This window comes from Sminthopsis crassicaudata, chromosome 1 (genome assembly GCF_048593235.1).
Source record: "Sminthopsis crassicaudata isolate SCR6 chromosome 1, ASM4859323v1, whole genome shotgun sequence".
NCBI lineage: Eukaryota > Metazoa > Chordata > Mammalia > Dasyuromorphia > Dasyuridae > Sminthopsis > Sminthopsis crassicaudata.
In genome coordinates, this window is record NC_133617.1 from 697,526,599 (window position 1) to 697,543,508 (window position 16,910).

The 16,910-nt window shown below is 45.7% G+C and overlaps 1 protein-coding gene across 2 annotated transcripts; it reads right to left on the reverse strand.

Annotated features, from left to right (window-relative positions):
* Positions 1-837: 837 nt before the first annotated feature.
* MCM2 (minichromosome maintenance complex component 2) lies at positions 838-15,277 on the reverse strand. 2 transcript variants are annotated; one of them, XM_074283770.1, is made up of 16 exons: positions 15,178-15,277; positions 13,119-13,363; positions 12,129-12,304; positions 11,440-11,700; positions 10,619-10,838; positions 9,977-10,184; positions 8,871-9,005; positions 8,234-8,425; positions 6,998-7,091; positions 6,353-6,603; positions 6,074-6,200; positions 4,260-4,372; positions 3,275-3,523; positions 2,339-2,521; positions 1,908-2,063; positions 838-1,798 (listed from the first exon to the last, which is right to left on the reverse strand). In XM_074283770.1, exons 1-16 carry the CDS (start codon positions 15,181-15,183, stop codon positions 1,688-1,690), a joined length of 2,727 nt encoding a protein of 908 aa, XP_074139871.1. In that variant the 5' UTR covers positions 15,184-15,277; the 3' UTR covers positions 838-1,687. The 2 variants fall into 2 exon arrangements, with proteins under 2 accessions (XP_074139871.1, XP_074139870.1); XM_074283769.1 differs by lacking the exon at positions 15,178-15,277 and adding an exon at positions 14,341-14,359.
* Between the last annotated feature and the right edge of the window lie 1,633 nt (positions 15,278-16,910).

The following is a 16,910-nucleotide window of genomic DNA, read 5'->3' on the forward strand; positions in this document are numbered from 1 at the left end:
GCCTGGCCTTTAGAACTCCGGGGACAGGATCCCCCCAGCCAAGGGATGGTCTGTTTGGCCGCAACCATGCTTGCACCAGATGTAGACCTAGTCCTTGGGGTAGTTTGGAGGCCCTGGTAAGCTGGGCAGGGCCCGAGGCCCACTCTCAAGTAAGGAGCACAGCTTCGTAGTCAGCCCCATAGCACAAGGTCCATTCTGGCGCTTCCCTGAGGCTCCACACCCACTTATGAGCAATCCTGCTAGTACCCATGGCCCCCTGCAAAATGGGGACCCGGAGCTGGGTGACGCCCGGGGCCTCCTCGGCCTGACACGTGCGCTCCAGCGGGGCAGTGAGGTCCCAGTCAGTAAAAGCGTCTGTTTCAAATACTCGGATTTGGAGCTGAAAGGGCCCGTCCAGTCCAACTTAATGCAGATGAACAAATGAAGGACCAGAAAAGCTACAGCGTGATTTAATCTTCCCTCACCATTCAGCCGATGAAGGACAAGGGACCCAGAGTGAAGATACTGTCAGAAATGCTCAAAATTAACAACTGATTTAATGCAGCAAAAGCCAACTCAAAGTCTCACTGGCATTCCTAACTCCCGGTGAGCAACTGCTGCAAACACTGTCTCCATTTTACAAATAAACCGAGGCTTGGAAATATCTTCACAGCTTCAGGTCCAACTCCTCTCTCTGTGCTCACCTTCTCATGGGACCCTGAACAGTGCGATCCCCAAACGCTGAGGGCTGCGGCTCTACCTCCAGTGGAGTGGCAGAATTAAGGACTAGAATGTCATCATTCCAGGTTGTATTTCTACTGTGCTCTGGTACCTCAAAGTAAATCTAAGATGCCAGCATTTCTCAGTAAACACTTTAATCATCTTATGCAAAATGAAAACTACAAAAGTGAACACAATGTACAAACACTAATGGTAAAAAGGAAACAGCAGGGAGGGGAAAAGGTCGATGTGGCAAAGCCAGCTGAACCTTTGGCGCTGATGATCACATAATCTAGTCACAATTTGCTGTTTGATTCTCCTCAGTTGAGGAAAGTCAGGTGGGGTCAAAATTAGACACCTTACATTGCCAGGTTTCTGGTTTGTTTTATACAGACATTTACCTCTACACAGATGAGAATAAGCCATGGTTCTTTACAATTCACTTGTAACTGCTATTAACTAAAAGATGGCAGGAACTGAAGATGAATAAATGAAATACCAAGAGGGGAAGAAACCATTCTAATTACCTCATCTGGCCAAAGTTAGCGAAGGGCAGGGCCAGGGTATCTCATGCCATCAAAATATTATATATGAATTATTTTTTTAATTTTTTTTTTTTTTTTTTAACCAAAACCAATAAGAAGGGACCCTTTTTTTGGATTACAAATCTTGAGCTCAAGCTCCAGAGAAGCTAGAAAAAAATATACAAAATATAGGCATCTAAAGCAGCAAAGGGAGAGAACTTATAAAATGACCATTCTATAACACAATCACAGTGACCAACAGAACCACAGCCAAGGGGACCCTGATGGTCAAATTAAGGTGTTCAAACCCTGAACCAAAAAGACTCCACCATTCTCCTACAGCCACTAGTGATTTAACAAAGTTCTTGGATGAGGTCTCCCTAAGGCACAAAGCAACAGGGTGCTCAATGGTGACTTGACCTTCTAGAAGCAAAGTGCATAATTAGCTACAGTGGTCCAAGGTCTCAGAACTGCTGGATAATAAGTTTCCGTTTCAGATCATGACTGAATTTATTCATTCTGAAGAGTTCACTGTCATAAAAAGCAGCAAGATTGTGGATGTTGATCTGACGAGCCTAAAAAAAGATGAGGTATCAGGGAATTAAAGCATGCTATATGATAGCCCATGTTCCCCAAATATGGTTCTAAGATCCAGTTCAACAAATCCCTGTCTTTAGTCCCTACCTTGTCTACTAGGTCCTTCTCAGGTACCTCAATAGTATCTTGCTGGGCACCATAGCGGTTGCGCTGGTAGATCACCTGTTCTGCCACTAGTTGCTTCAGGATGAAGAGTAATAGCTCGTTGTTATCCCTCCGGAATGATAAATAACGGGCAAAGGTCTGCAAAGAGCAAAGACAATATGAACCCATGTGCTCTCAACCACTTTTCTACAACATTATTTCCCCACTAAAAAGTTTTTTGCTATGTCCCCCTGTCCTCGCCTTTTCTACTTGCTCACAACAGTGAGACCAGTCTGGCTTCCACTGAGCAGAGCACCTTGGGGCAGGGTGAGGACCCCATCTGTAGGACCACAAGTCCCCCAATGTTCTAATGAATTCTTTCTCAGCAGGGCTGGCTTGACTGTTTCTCATCTAAACCCACATCTGCGTCCCACCTTCCGCATGCTGCGCATGACACTGAATTTCTGGGTGTCGATAAAGCTCTCTAGCATCACCCGGATAGCCATGTTGACATCATCTTCCAGCACATAGTCCCGAAGGTGAATGCGGGCATGGGCTTCTGCCATTCGGATCATTGATTCAATGTGTCGAACTGTGATGGGGATGCTGCCTGTGGCCTGCCAGAGAGAGATCATGTTTAGGCGTTAGGTGGAGGAAAATCCCACTGGAGAGTTACAGTTTAGGAAAGTATAGTGTAGCAAGGAAACTGAAGAAACACTCCCTCCATACTTGTTCAACAAGTCTAGAACAACTACCTTGGTGACGAGTAGGCTCATATTATTAAACCTGGCATTTAAAACCCTTCATATGAAACGGTAACAGCTCTACCCTTCCAGATTGAATTCATATTGCTACCCTTTATACCTACTATAGCAGTGACAAAATGAAGTACAAAAGATCTCTACGGGCTAAATATTGACTTAGAAAATTACATGTCAACATTATCTATGTTCCACTGTATTCGCTTAAATCTTTCCCAGTTACATTTGAATCTAGTATTACATTCTCCTTCCAGCCAATCCAATTTAGCAATACATCACCTTTTTGTGTGTTTCATTCAGGCTTTCTGTCCCAATGATCTTCCTCACTTCATACCTTAGGATCTCCAGATTCCTCTCAGGGTCACTTCAGATACCACCTCTCCTAGCTCTTAGTATTCTTTCTCCTCAAATGTATTATTTGCTTCCGTGTCTAGTGCTTCCACTATCTGCATAGTGGTATCCTCCAGTAGAATATAATCCCAAGGGTAGGGACTACTTGCTTTTATACACTCAGTTCCTAGCACATTTAGGCTCTTGGTAAATACTTGCTTAATTGAACTGAAACCACCTTTCTTCCTGGTCTAAGTTTTACCTCTCTAGGGTTCTCACCATGGATTCTTTCCGTAGGTCACTATACATCTTGGCAACTTTATCTTGGTCCATCTGGTTAAGTTTTGGGTGGACCTTCTCCTTGGCATAGATGATGTACTTCTTCAGTATCTCCTGAGGCAAAGGTTCTACACCATATGTATTAGGCAGGGCTGGTTCTGGTGTCCTACCATTGGCCAGCTCCTCTTCCTTATTGCTGGGGTGATGTTTAACATGGCTGCCAACCACAAAGCGGGCCAGCATTTCATCCTAGTGAAGGGCAGAAAAAGTTCCATTAGGACACTGCTTTTCTAAATTCATATCTTGTAGCAAGTCATCCAATCTTAACTATAGGAAGCCAGATAGGAGAAATGAGATGAAATGGTCCTGAGAGGGCAACCAACAGAATGGTATCCCTGATCTGATCATCCATTTCTTAAGAAGCTCAGTACTACTATTACATTGGACCACATCTCCAAGCACCATCCACATGACAAAGGAGGAATAAGAGTGGCTCATTCCCTAGAATCTCTAGAGTCCCACAGTTAAGATTCTTGTTAACTTGAATAAAAAATTACATCTTTATTTTTGGTAACCACTAACGTAAATTTAATGTTTCCTCTTCAATTTGCCTTTTGCATTTAACATAATTCTAACAAGGGAGTAACACAATTTATCAAACTTCCAAAGAGGTCCACGACTCAAAAAAATAAGAAACCCTAATCTGAAAAAACTCCTGAGGGAAGAGTACTGGGTCTGGAGTCAGAAGATTTTGATCTGAATCTTGGCTATGATACAAGCACCGTGTCTTAACCAGTCAGTCAGTCAGCCTTCCTCAGCCTCAGTGAATCTGTAAAATAGGAAGGCTGTTACCTGCAGCTGCTCATTTCACAAGATTATGAAGAAAACATTGTGTTTATAAACTATGAAGTACTACATAAATGTTGAATTTTCATTATTAATAAGCCTCATTGCTCAAATCTCATGGAGCACAGCAATTTTATACCTGAACAGGATCCACAGTGTCCCTCACAACACACAGGACGTCAAAACGGGATATGATGGGCTCTGTGAGGTCCACATTTTCTGAGAAGGTCAATGAGGGATCATATCGGCCTCCTATAATATAAGGGTGAGTTAATTAATTCATACTGCCTCAAGGCTCTATACTTCTACACAGTTTTCAGAATGCTTTCTCCAGCCCAAGGGAGATACAAGGACATAATGCTCCACAAGGCAAATAGATGTCACAGAAACAAAGGGAGATGTGCTATTTCTGTAAGGGTTAAATGCCCTAGGAAAATATTCAGAGTGTGCAACTCCTTCCCAGGGAAGGAAAGCTACTAATAAAAAGATGCAATGGAGACCAAATGCTTGCTCTGTGAGGCAGTGTGGACCTGCCTTTTCTCTTCCACAATTACTAAGAGAGCAGAGTGTAGATGCATATGAAATATAACTGTTCGGATGAGACCCTAAGATTAACTGTTTGGTTCATGCCATTTTCATCTTTTCTTAAAAAAACAGATCTCAAAAGAAATGTATAAATGTAAAAAGTACTTTTACTGATTTGATTATATTAAACCTACAAATTAATTTAGGCAATATCATCATCTTTACTGGTGCAACCATGTCAAGTACTTTGAAGATCTCTCAAATTACTTAACCTTTCCCTTGCTACTGACAAAAAAAATTTTTTTTTTTTTGTTTTCATTTTTTCTTTTCCCTGAGGCTGGGGTTAAGTGACTTGCCCAGGGTCACACAACTAGGAAGTGTTAAGTGTCTGAGGTCAAATTTGAACTCAGGTCCTCCTGACTTTAGGGCTGGTGCTCTATCCACTGCACCAACTAGCTGCCCTGATGTTCTTTATGTGTGTGGAAACTGAGGGAGCATCTATCAATTGAGGCATTGTTAAACAAATTATGGTATATAAATATAATAGAATTTGAATGGATTATTTTGGTTAATTTTGTCTCTTGGGTTTTCTAAACAAAGTGTGTCACCCATAAATTAATATTTGATATCTTCTTTGCTTTCTATGCCATTAAAAAAAACAACTTACTGCATAAGCTAATGTTTATAAAACTATAACTAATAGTAATGTTGATAGAAGGCAGCCTTAAAATCCTTCTTAGAAAGCATCTCACCTGGCTCCATTTCATATAAGCTCTAAGTTTCAAATACTTTCATATTTAGGAAAAACTATCCAATAAGATAAAAAAGAAATGTTACTGAACACAATTGGCAAAGCACTTGGCTCAAACCATTTGTAACGTGCTCTCCTGGCAGTTACAATTACTAGTCTGTCCTAGACCCACCAGAGTACCTTTGACCACTGACCTTTGCAGTGTGAACTCTACCCGGCTCGCCTCCTCTGAGGCCTTCAAAGGTCTCTGGCCACAATCTCTTGAATCTATAGCTTAATAACCGGTAGAGCACTCAAGAACAGCCACGTGTAATCTTAAAAGCCTTTATTATACCTACTCACATAATGCCCTAACTGATGCCCTGACTTGTTGGTTCCCGAGTGAACACCTGGTCAGAAGACCCACGTGTTCACTACCAAAACCCTTACCTCTTTTGGCTATCCATCTCGGCTTGGCCACCCAGGCTAGGAAGCCAGTGGTCAAAGGTACTCTGGTGGGTCTAGGACAGACTAGTAATTATAACTGCCAGGAGAGCACGTTGCATGTACAGACCAGAAGAGAACAGGCCACATGGGCCTAGGACACAGAGGTAGCCTCCCATAGACACTGCCTTTCACTAGGAGTCAAGCCCACAGTCCCAGAGAAGGAGCCGTTCCCACCCACTGTGTTCTCGTACCTATGGGGTTGGCAGCAGCGATGACAGTGCAGCGGGCTTGCAGGGAAGTGACGATGCCAGCCTTGGAGATAGAGATGCTCTGCTGTTCCATGGCCTCGTGGATGCTGGTCCTGTCCTGGTCATTCATCTGCACACAGGCAAGTGTCCTGCTTAGTCCACATTTCTGTTTTCTCAATGTTCTGGTATACCAGACTTTATACCAGGGTCAGCCCAGATCTTTCTCCATAAACCAAGAACTCTGTAAGGTATTTCTACACCTTAAAAGGCCCAAGCACCCACCTTATCAAACTCATCAATCAGGCACACCCCTCGGTCAGCCAGAACCAAGGCCCCGGCTTCTAAGGTCCATTCTCGACTGACAGGATGCCGCTGGACATAAGCAGTGAGACCTACAGCTGAGGCCCCCTGGCCAGTGGTGAAGATGGCTCGACTAGACACTTTTTCCACATACTTAAGGAACTGAGATTTGGCTGTGCCAGGATCCCCGCACAAGAGCACGTTGATATCGCCTCGAACCTTGTGCTTGCCACCTGAGAGAAGAAAAGGATAAATGTTTGGGCAAGAACTAGACTCATCAGACAGCTGAATTGTCACTAATTCCTCGCTCTGCTGTGGGCAACAGGAACAAAGAGACAGCAGATACCACCAAGATAACCAGTGGATGGAAAAAACAGAGGGCCACCAAAGGAGAGAGGCTGTCACTCAGACCCTTCTGGTTAGAGTATGAAGAGGGAATCCTGATCAGCACATGCTACCTTTGAACACATGTCCTCACCCTCAAATTGCAAACTACAAAACACTTACTTCTACAAATCAGTCACATATCAGAATACTGTTAAATAAAAACACACACTAAAATAATTACAGGAGAAGAATTAGCATTGAAAAAGCCACGAGCCAGTCCCATGGTCCATTACCACTAACCTGGGTTTTTGGGTTCTCCTCCAAACAGAGCCAAGGCAAGACCTCTCTTAATGTCTTCATGCCCATAGATAGAAGGGGCAATGCTAGCAAAAACCTGAAGGAATCAATCAGTGTAAGAGTCAAGAGGCAGCAGCGTCTAGAGTCCCTGAAAGCTCTTATTTAACCCAGAAAAGCCAATCTTAAGAGAGACAGGTGATTTCTAATAAGCAATTCTGAAGAGTGACCATCAGTTAATCGGTCAATCCACAAACACACACAAAGTGTCATCTATGTGTCATATGTTGTCCTAAGCATTGGGAATACAAAGAAAGGCAAGCTTCTGCTGGGAGCTTATAATATACGGAAGGAGATACCATGCAAACAGCAATGTACAAACAAGAGAAGATGCCTTACAGAGGCACTCTGTAATTAAGGCGAAGTAGGAAAGACTTGGTGCAGTAGCTGAGACTTTAGTAGCCTAAAGGAAGCCAGGAGGTAGCAATGAGGAGGCTGAATATTCCAAGTAGAGAATTTCCTAACCCCATGATGTCTACGTTCTTTTCCACTCGAATTCTCCTTCTATTTTATTCTACATTAATAGGCACAACTTCCTAGAATGAGGTAACCTCACTAATTCCCTAATGAGTCTTTAACACTGAATGTTACAAGAATGAGATGTGCCATACCCCCCCCCCTCCCTTGAGCTGTCATGGTTCTTTAATCTTCCTTGTGATATATTCTCTTTATACATTCTGTGATCCCCTCATGTCCCAAGGAGAACATGTACCCGATAATGTGAATCTCACACGAGCATCTTGAAATATGACACCTAGAACCTTGGGCACTAATTTTTTTTCAAACAAACAATCCTGGAAGCACTTCAAGGAAACAAAAGTTAGAACCCCAAGAGGTCCTGGCTTCCAAGTCAGCATATACTTAGCCTGCAGACACTCACTAAGGCACTGCATGCCTTCAAAGGTCCCTTCCTCTGGTTTGGTGATACATCAGCTCCACACAGTGGAAATAAAATTATCTGCAGTTATGTGTTCCAAAAAAGAGATCTCAACAACTCAAGACATTCTTGTCCTATCTTGGGGGTTTCTTGGACACATTCACAGTTCACCTGAGATCTGATATATCCACTGACCAGTTTGAGGAGAAGACAAATCCAGAATTAAAGACTCAACCAGGAGAGGTCAAGGTAATTTAGAAAAAAAGAGTCTGACTGATAGACAACAAGATTTCTCCCTAACTCACTTTCTCTCCAATCTGCTGATCCTTAGAGAGGCTAATAATAGTTTTTACATCCTCATCTGTCAGCTCCCCGACAGCTACTTTGTCATCCTTCTTGGCCACATGATTGGCCAAGATAACCGTAGCAAAGACAGGGAAGCCATTAGCAGTATTGAGGGAGCCATCATAATTGTTGTGGTAGATGCCAGTCAACTCCTGGATGGGAGAAAAGGAGAAAGCGGTCAATGGTCCTAGTGGAGGAGCAAGGCTAAGAATTAGATCCCAGCCCACAACTGCCCTCACCAATTTATTATTTTTTCATTAAGCCCCCTAACTTCCTAATCCTGAAATACCAAGATTGAAAATTATTTAGAACTATAGACATCATCCAAGTTATTTGTCTAACAAGAGTACAAATAAATAAGTTATCCTATCCTAAATTATTCAATGCATGAATGTCTGAGCAAGATTCCCCTCTGCTTTTCTCATCACACTGGGCTTCCTCATTTGACTGGTTCAACTTACTATTTATACATCACCCATTACCAACACTGCCACAGCCAACCTCAACCTCCAACCTGTACCTACTCTTCTACATTTCCTAGTGTTCAGTCCTGAAGCCAAGGTGGCTCAGCGCCATCTCTTTCTCCTGCTCACTTACAATTTCATCTCCTGGCTTGCAACTGTCCACTAGATCAGCAAGAAGGATGGCATCTTTGGAGCGAGGAAGCCTGCCCGCAGCCACTTTGCCAGGACTCTCTTGGATTCGGATGCGCTGGTAGTTTTGGTAGATTGTCTAGAGAGGACAAAGGACACTCAGTGAGAGAATACTAATGAGGGCTCTCTAGTCATGTCACTGCCATGCTCCCCAGTGCCTAGGAAGGATCAAGTCCCAACTCCATAGGAAATTCAAAGTTTATGCTGTTATCCCCAATTTACCCATTTAGCTTCTGTCACCTACATATATTTTATATTCCAGCTGTACTGGAGTACTTGCTATTTTCCTAAAAACTCTTTATTTTCTCTCTGTTTTACCTTTATTCACTGTTCCTTCTACTTGAAATGCCTCCTCATCACAGCCTATCAAAATCCTACCCATTCTTCAAGTTTCAGTTCAAAGCACCATCTTTCATAAAGTCTTCTCAAACCCTCAGGATTTATGGTCTGACTTCCCCTAAATCCTTAAAACATGAGGGCACTCACAGTATCCTTCTTTGTATTTTACTTACTTGTATAGCTATCTTACTTGAGAGATATTCTCTTCAGTGCTGAGCATAGTGCCTTGAATGCTGCAGGCACTTAATATTTAATGTAATTGACAATTCTAATTCCTCCCCCTTCTGGGATAGTAATGCTTTATATTTCTTATATTGTACTTTTAATCTGTCAAAGCTCTTTCATATACATTATCTCATTTTATCCCCATATCCCTGTGGAATTGGCCAAGATACGTAGATATGAATATTTACATTGACATATCCAAATAATTAAATTAACTACTAATGTTTACATAGCATTTACTATGACCAGGCCCTGTGCTAAGCACTTTAGAAATAATTTCTCATTTGAACCACACAGCAACCCTGGGAGATAAGGGTTATTATTTATTATCCCCAATTTACAAATGAAGCAGTTGAGGCAAACAGGCTAAGTGACTTGCTGAGTGACACAGCTACTAAGTGTTTGAGGTTGGATCTGAACTCTGGTCTCGATGGCCTGTATTTGCTGAAGCACCTACCAAGACTGAGATTTGACACCTGAGCTCACCTCTTCCATGTTGACTTCAAAGGGACCAGCAGACTGACATTCTGGACAGGAGCCGGGCTTCACCTCCTGATTCTGAGACTGACAGAACGGCCCCAGGACAAAGTTACATTTATTGCAGTTGTACTTGACCATGCTGAGCTGGGGCAGGACTCCTGTGCAGCTGGTCACCACGCCACTGGTTCGAATTAACTGATTTAGATGCAGCTGTCTGTGGGGAGCAGAAAAGGGAAGATACTCAAGAGGCCACAAGCTTTGGTCAGGGCCCTTCCCCAGGGAAGACCAGGGCAGGGAAAATCCTCAGATGGGGCACAAAGGAATCCTGTTCCAGAAAATGGAAGCCTCAGTTGTCCTACTGGGTAGAATTGTGCACACTGATCTTTATATATCGCTGCACAGACAGAGCTCGTTAGGATTTTCTTTCCACTGGATGACCCCTCCCTCACTCCCCAAGGGTCCAGAAAATACAAAGGGTGATGAGACTTCAGTTACTAACCCTACAATCCCATCCAGTTCCAGACAGGGTGAAGTAAGCACCACAGAGACCCAGCTTTCAGATGGTCTGGCAGAAAGAAATGCCAAGCAATCCCTGTCACCCATTCCCTGGGCTCTGGCCCCTGGTCTGTACCTGGTTCTCTTTCTCACCTGAGGGAGCGAAGTTCCTCCACTAGGGGAAGGTGGGAGATGCGTACATGGATGTGACTGGCAATTCGATCATACTTTGGGTACATGGCCAACACCACCTCTCGGGCAGCTTCATCAAAGATTCCTAGGAGCTCTGCTGGGGCCTCAGGTAAGAAGTAGGCCAGGACATGTTCTCGGGCTGCCAGGTCTTCATAATTCACTACCAGGCTCTCCCTGTTCTCTGGGGAGGTAGAAAAATGAATGAAGAGTAGATGAATGAATAAGCAGTAAGTGCCTACTAACAGCAAGCACTCTGTTAAGTTCCAGAATATCAATGGAAAAAGTCAGATAGTTCCAGCTCTGAAAAGCTCACTCACTAATTAGAAGATACAACATATGAAAGAGAGCTCAGTCATGGGGCAGGTGGGCCAGCTGAGCGGTCTGAAAGGGGAGGGGGGGGGGCAGAAATGGTTTTGTAGACCCCAACGGCTCTTTCTCAGGGGCCTGAGCAAAGCAGGGAGGTGTCCTTCTACCTGTGCTGGGGAAAACATGGCCCTAACCTGAATGTGATACAATGGGGTAGACAGCAAGCATGGAGAAAGAGCACTGAGAAAGAATGCTCAGAAATCATGCACTCTAGGTCTAACCCAGCCCCTTCAGCTTGATGAGCTTTTACAACACAGTGGAATTCCTCGTGTCCTAGTTTCTTCATCTGTAAGAAGTGTTGTTATAAGGCTAAAAATAGCATCTTGTTGGGAAAACAGAAATAGCAAACAGGAAGAAAGTGCTGATGAGAAATGAGTCTGAGAGCTGGGAAAGGGAACGAAGCCCCGGCCACAAACCTTTACACATGTCGCTAATCCGTTCCTTGAAGACATTGTGACCGTGTCCATCCACATGTGTGCGTAAGAAGTTCTTGAATCGATGGTGGATCTCCAGTCGAGGGCCTGCCATGCTCACCCATTCCCTGACAGTGTGGCCTTTCAAATCTTCCAGATTCTCGATGCTTTCTATCATGTCCTCCTCCTCTTCACCCTCCTCAGTGCCCCGCTCCACCAGGCGCCGCTTCCGGGCTGGCCGATCGTCATCTTCTTCATCACTGTCTGAGAAGCATAAGGAACAGGCCTGTCAGCCTCCTCCATCTCTCCCCTCTTCTGATTAATATCCCCCTTCCACAAGATTGATCCCTCTCAACCACCAAACCAGTGGGCCTGGCACCATACCCACCTATCCCGCTTTTCAGTGAACATGATCCGCAGTCATTAACCTACAGCTGAGACAGGCAAACGGAGGGACCACAAAGCGTGAATACATGTGGAATACATTTATGGAAATCATGGAGGCTCCAAAGGAGGTGAGACCTACTGGATCAGGTCTCTCTACCTTGGCTGAAATGCCATATTCCTCCTTTCTTTCTCCTCTCCCTTCCAGGGTTTTACTCCCAGTCCAGGAGGGGAAGAGACAGATAACAGAATCCAACACTGAGCGGCTTGCTCCGGAAGGACCCAGGCAAGAAACCCCAAGGACTTACCATACAGCAGCCCCCGGCGCATACGCCCCAAGCCTCGGTCAGTCTCCCGGTCTCGCTGCCGCATCACCCGCTCAGCGGCCTCCCTCTGGCTGGCCGTCAGCTCCTCCACATCTTCATCCTCAAGGGCTAAGCCTTCTGCCTCATAGGTGTCTAGCTCGGGAATGGCTCGGTAATCCCTAGGGTGGCCCAGAGCAAGGACAGTTAATGCAGAGTCAGACAGACAGCATAGTGCTCAAGTCACATAGACAGGACTCCCGAGGACAGCCCCAGGGCCACCCCAGAGATGCCAAAGGCACTTTACTGATGGACATAAATGTTTATGACTGAAAGTTAGGCAAGAAAACTTCAGCATTTTATGGTCATGCATTTCCACCCATCACCTTTTGATGCTGCCATCAGAGAAAGAGTGCTGGGTGAAAAGAGCACTGCTAAAATCCAGTACAGAATCTCTAATGTCCTTAGAGCAATGTGTCTGCCTAAGTACAATCTAATGCTCAAAATACAGGGTTCCAAAAGTCTTACTGCAGTTTGTGCTCAATAACTGTAATACATTATCTCAGCAAGGGGGAAATAACTCTCCACGTTTCAATGTTATTGATCCAATTTTTAAAAATTTTATTTAAAATTTATTTTTATTTCAATTTTATTAATCTTTTTGGTGTTTTGAGTTTTTAAATATATTGGTTATCTAATTTTATTAGTTGCATGCCCAATTCACTGACCTGTTCCTTTCTTCTGCTGATGAAAGTGTTTAGACAGAAACATTTTCCCTAAGAATAGCTCAGTTTACATACAAAAAATTCTACTATGTTGTTTCATTGCTATCATCATCTCCATATATCACGGGAAGGAAAGACGCAGCAGGAAGAAACTTGCTGAAAAGCAGTAACAAATAGAACTAACCTCTGGCATCCACCAGAGTAGTCAGTCCCATAGAATAGGTCTAGAATGATTCTCAAATGCCTTGATCCTCTCATCCCCAAACCTCACCTCTCCATTCCATCCCCAATAAGCTCTTCTCCATCCTCTTCCTCTTCATCAGGAAGCCCTTCAGTGCCCAGAAGGCCTTCTGATTCATCTTCAAAAGGCGGCAGGTCTCTCCCAGGGCTGGAGGTCAAAGCATCAGTGCCCCCACGCCGGGAACCTCGCCCAGGGCTGGAGGTCAAACCATCGCTGATGCGTCTGTATCTTCGGGCTGGACTAGACGAGGCTATATTTAAGGACTCGGAGGAATCCTGAAAAAGGACCAGATTGGTCAACAATGCTGCATCTTGTAGAGGCAAGGGCAGGGAAGCTTTCCTAGGAGGACTTGCTCTGGCACAACAGCGGGGATCCAGAATAAGATCTATGGGGTGAGAGCTGAAGTGGATGGAAACAATTTTTCTTTACTCTTAAACAGGGAATTCCTTTTAGATAGATATTTTTGAAAGAAAAAAAAATCCTCGGTCAAAGCAGAGAAGGGGGGGAAAGTGAAAGGAAGATAATAAATTGGGCACTTTCAGTACAGGGGCCAATTCAAGCTATACACTTAAGCACACCAAAGACCCTTTAAGGCAGTAAGGAGAATTGCTCTCTTTAGTCTGCTTAGCCTGGGCAGTCTCAGGAGCCTAAATCATGGGACTGAGCTCTTTCTTCTTCTAAAGAAGTCCCTTCCTCACAATTCCCTGCAGCTGCGCCGCTGTAGGCCTTCCTTCTTCGCTTAATTTCTATCCATCCTGTAAAAGTACAAATGCCTCCTCCAGGAAGCCCCAGAAGAACTTTCTGATTCCTGCCTCTTGGAACCTCCCAACTCTCCCTTTTCAAAGCTCAGCTTAAAACACCACGACCTCAAGGGATTTCTTCTGATCTCCTTTGTTCTATCTCCCCTCCTACCCACACTTCTGCAATTTCTTAGTATTTTGTGATTACTCACCATAAACCCATTTAGCCAGAGTAGAATTCCTTGAGAACAAACTTTTTTGCCTCAATTCAGGGGTGGGAAAGGGCTAGTAATCTAACAAGTGCTCAGTAAGTTATAACTGCTGTTCTTAATCTCCCTACCTCTAATTTCCTTCTCCCGGGCAGCGTCATCCCTCTAATACACTTGTGGTCTTTGCCCCCTCCCAGGCTTTAGGTTCCAAAGAGAACAAAGACTGATTCTCTTCTAAAGTCTGATTAAAAATCAGAGACCCCGGCACTGGACTCGGGCAGCAGCTTCTCCTAGTTTACTTACCTGCCGGACCTAAAACAAGGCATCCACCTTTCGGGGGCCAAGACTCCTCCCTCGTCTCCAAGTGAGGATGCTGCACCACGAGACCGTCCCTCCCAGCCCTAAGCCAGCCAAAAGCACTTAACTCTGACTCATCTCAAGCACACTTGGAAAACGGGGACTTCCAGAAAAAGAGCTGCCTTCTGGTCCTGTCTTTCTGCCCCCACCCCACCTCTCTCTCCGGCCCCAGCACTATCCCCGCCCCGACTCCATATCCCCGTCCTGCCCAGCACTATCCCCGCCCCCACTCCATATCCCCGTCCTGCCCAGCACTATCCCCGCCCCACTCCATGTCTCTCCTGCCCCAGCACTATCCCCGCCCCCACTCTATATCCCCGTCCTACTCCGTCACGGTACCCGCCTCCGCCCCCACGGCCACCTTAATACCTTCCTGCGGGGCCTACACAGTTCTCATCCGCTCCCACACTTCCTTCTCTCGCACACCCAGTTACCCCCACCCCATAATGACCTCCCATCTACCCCCTACTACTGGGCTCGGTTCTCTCATCCCCGCTCATGACTGCAGGGCCCTAAACAATAGGCGCTTAACAAATGTCGGTGGAACTAATGCACAACCTTCACTACCCGGCTCGCAGGAGCCACGAGGGCCCCTCGCCTCTTCACCGCGCATGCGCAATTTTTTTTCTTCTACCCCCCCCCCCTTCCCCGCTTTTCTTTATTCCTAAATTCACCTCAGCTCCCACCAAATGCCTCAAAGTCCCCCGAGTCCGCTTCACGGATCTCCCTAGGTCACGTCCCTCCACCCCCCCGGCCCTCCAGTTAATCCTCCTCCCCGCTCACCGCCATAATTGCTTCTGCTCTGCACCGGCAGCCACAACTCCTTCCTACTCCGGCAAATAGTTTTCGCGCGAAAAAGCCCACGTGACCCGAAGGCGCCTGCGAATCCTCATGAATAATCAATAAGCTCCCCGCCGTACATCATCAATATGCATGAGGGAGGCGGTTCCATTGGTACTCCAGCAATCCGATGCCGTCCTGAGCATGAAGCCCCGCCTCCTCTGAGTTGCTCGGCCCGCTCCTGGCCTCTTCTCGGTCCCGCCCCTCGAGAGCCTCCGGTGGCGCCCCGCCTCTCCAGCTGTTGGGCCAGCCTCTCCAGCGTGAGTGAGCATGTTACTTCTTTCTGGAAAGATTCGCAAAGGCAGCTGTTTGTTTTGTTTTTAATAAAATTAAACAGAGAGCTGCTTCTTTCCGGGAAGGAACCAGGATCTCTGGGCGAAGCCGCATCTCTGGGACCCCGGCAGCCCGTGGGCGGGCATTGGGGAATCCCAGGGAATCTCGATGAAGCCGAGGCTTTGAAGGCCCCATCCGCCTCGCATCTTTCTTGGGAGTCTGGGCCTTGTACCTGGGACCCGAGAGAAATAATGAGCCGTGGGAGACTTCCTTGTTCTAGGCTCCGAACTCCCTTTTCCTGGTTGTTCTCGTTTTATCATTCCGCCGTTCCCTATGCCGCCTTTGATCCCTCGCCCTCGTCCTCTGGGTCCTTCCATCCTTTCTATGTCAAGGTGAAAACTGACCGACCGTCCAGGGGCGGGTGGAAAGCGTGCCTAAGAAATAACAACGGAGGCCTGACTCCCCAAAATGGCGCCTCTGACGCGAGAACCCGCCTTGCAGTTTGGGCCGTGTGGAGCCAAGCGCAAGTCCAGGGCTGTGAACAGATACGGCCTAAAACCGCACACCCGAGCCCCCTCTTACTGACGGACAAGCGAGGAAATGGAAACTGGAAGAACTTCTATGGAAGTGTTTTGTATAACCACGTGTGGTTTCTCAATTGTGAGTGGGGAGGAAGGAGAGAGCCTAGAACTCGAAAACCTTAAAAACAAAGGTAAACAAATTATTTTGTCCGTAACTGGGGAAAATATTTTTTAAAAAATTTTAAAAGAAAAAGATGGAAGCAGATGGTGTGGAGCACTTAGAGCTGCATCCCAGGCACGCTGACTTTGCCCCGCCATTGGACTTCACGACTGAGTGAGAGGAGGAGGCCTCGCTCAGGCCCATTGCCAGTTGGAGTAAGACGTCACCCTATGATGTCATCGGTCCTCTGAAAATAGACAGACCACCACAGTTCTCCCACCCCGGTGCTTTCCCCTCCACGAGCTACGCTCTCCTCGCTTTCCTTGGGCCCTTGGTGACCGTTCTACACTTACCCCTGATCCTACTTGTCACAGTCGTCATCACTCACCTCTCCCGCCTCTTCGTGGGCTTCGAAGGCGGTGCTGCCTGGGCCCTTACAGCTGTTATCCGTCTCAGCGGGCTCCTCATTACAGGGCTAACTTTTTTATTAATTCTTTTAGTCTTGTTTTTTCTATTATCCTAGCTGCCCTGCCTCGCATCCTCCTACATTCTCCCAGAGAGCCGTACCACATAACGGTGTTTTTAACGAGGAAAGAAATCAGCACAAGTAAAATATTTAAAAGTTAGAAAACGTGTATTACGCAATAACCTGGAGCGCGTCCTTGCGCATCTCTTCCTTCTGGTCACGTTTGAGCTTTCTTGTTACATTCCTTGGGAGTCTT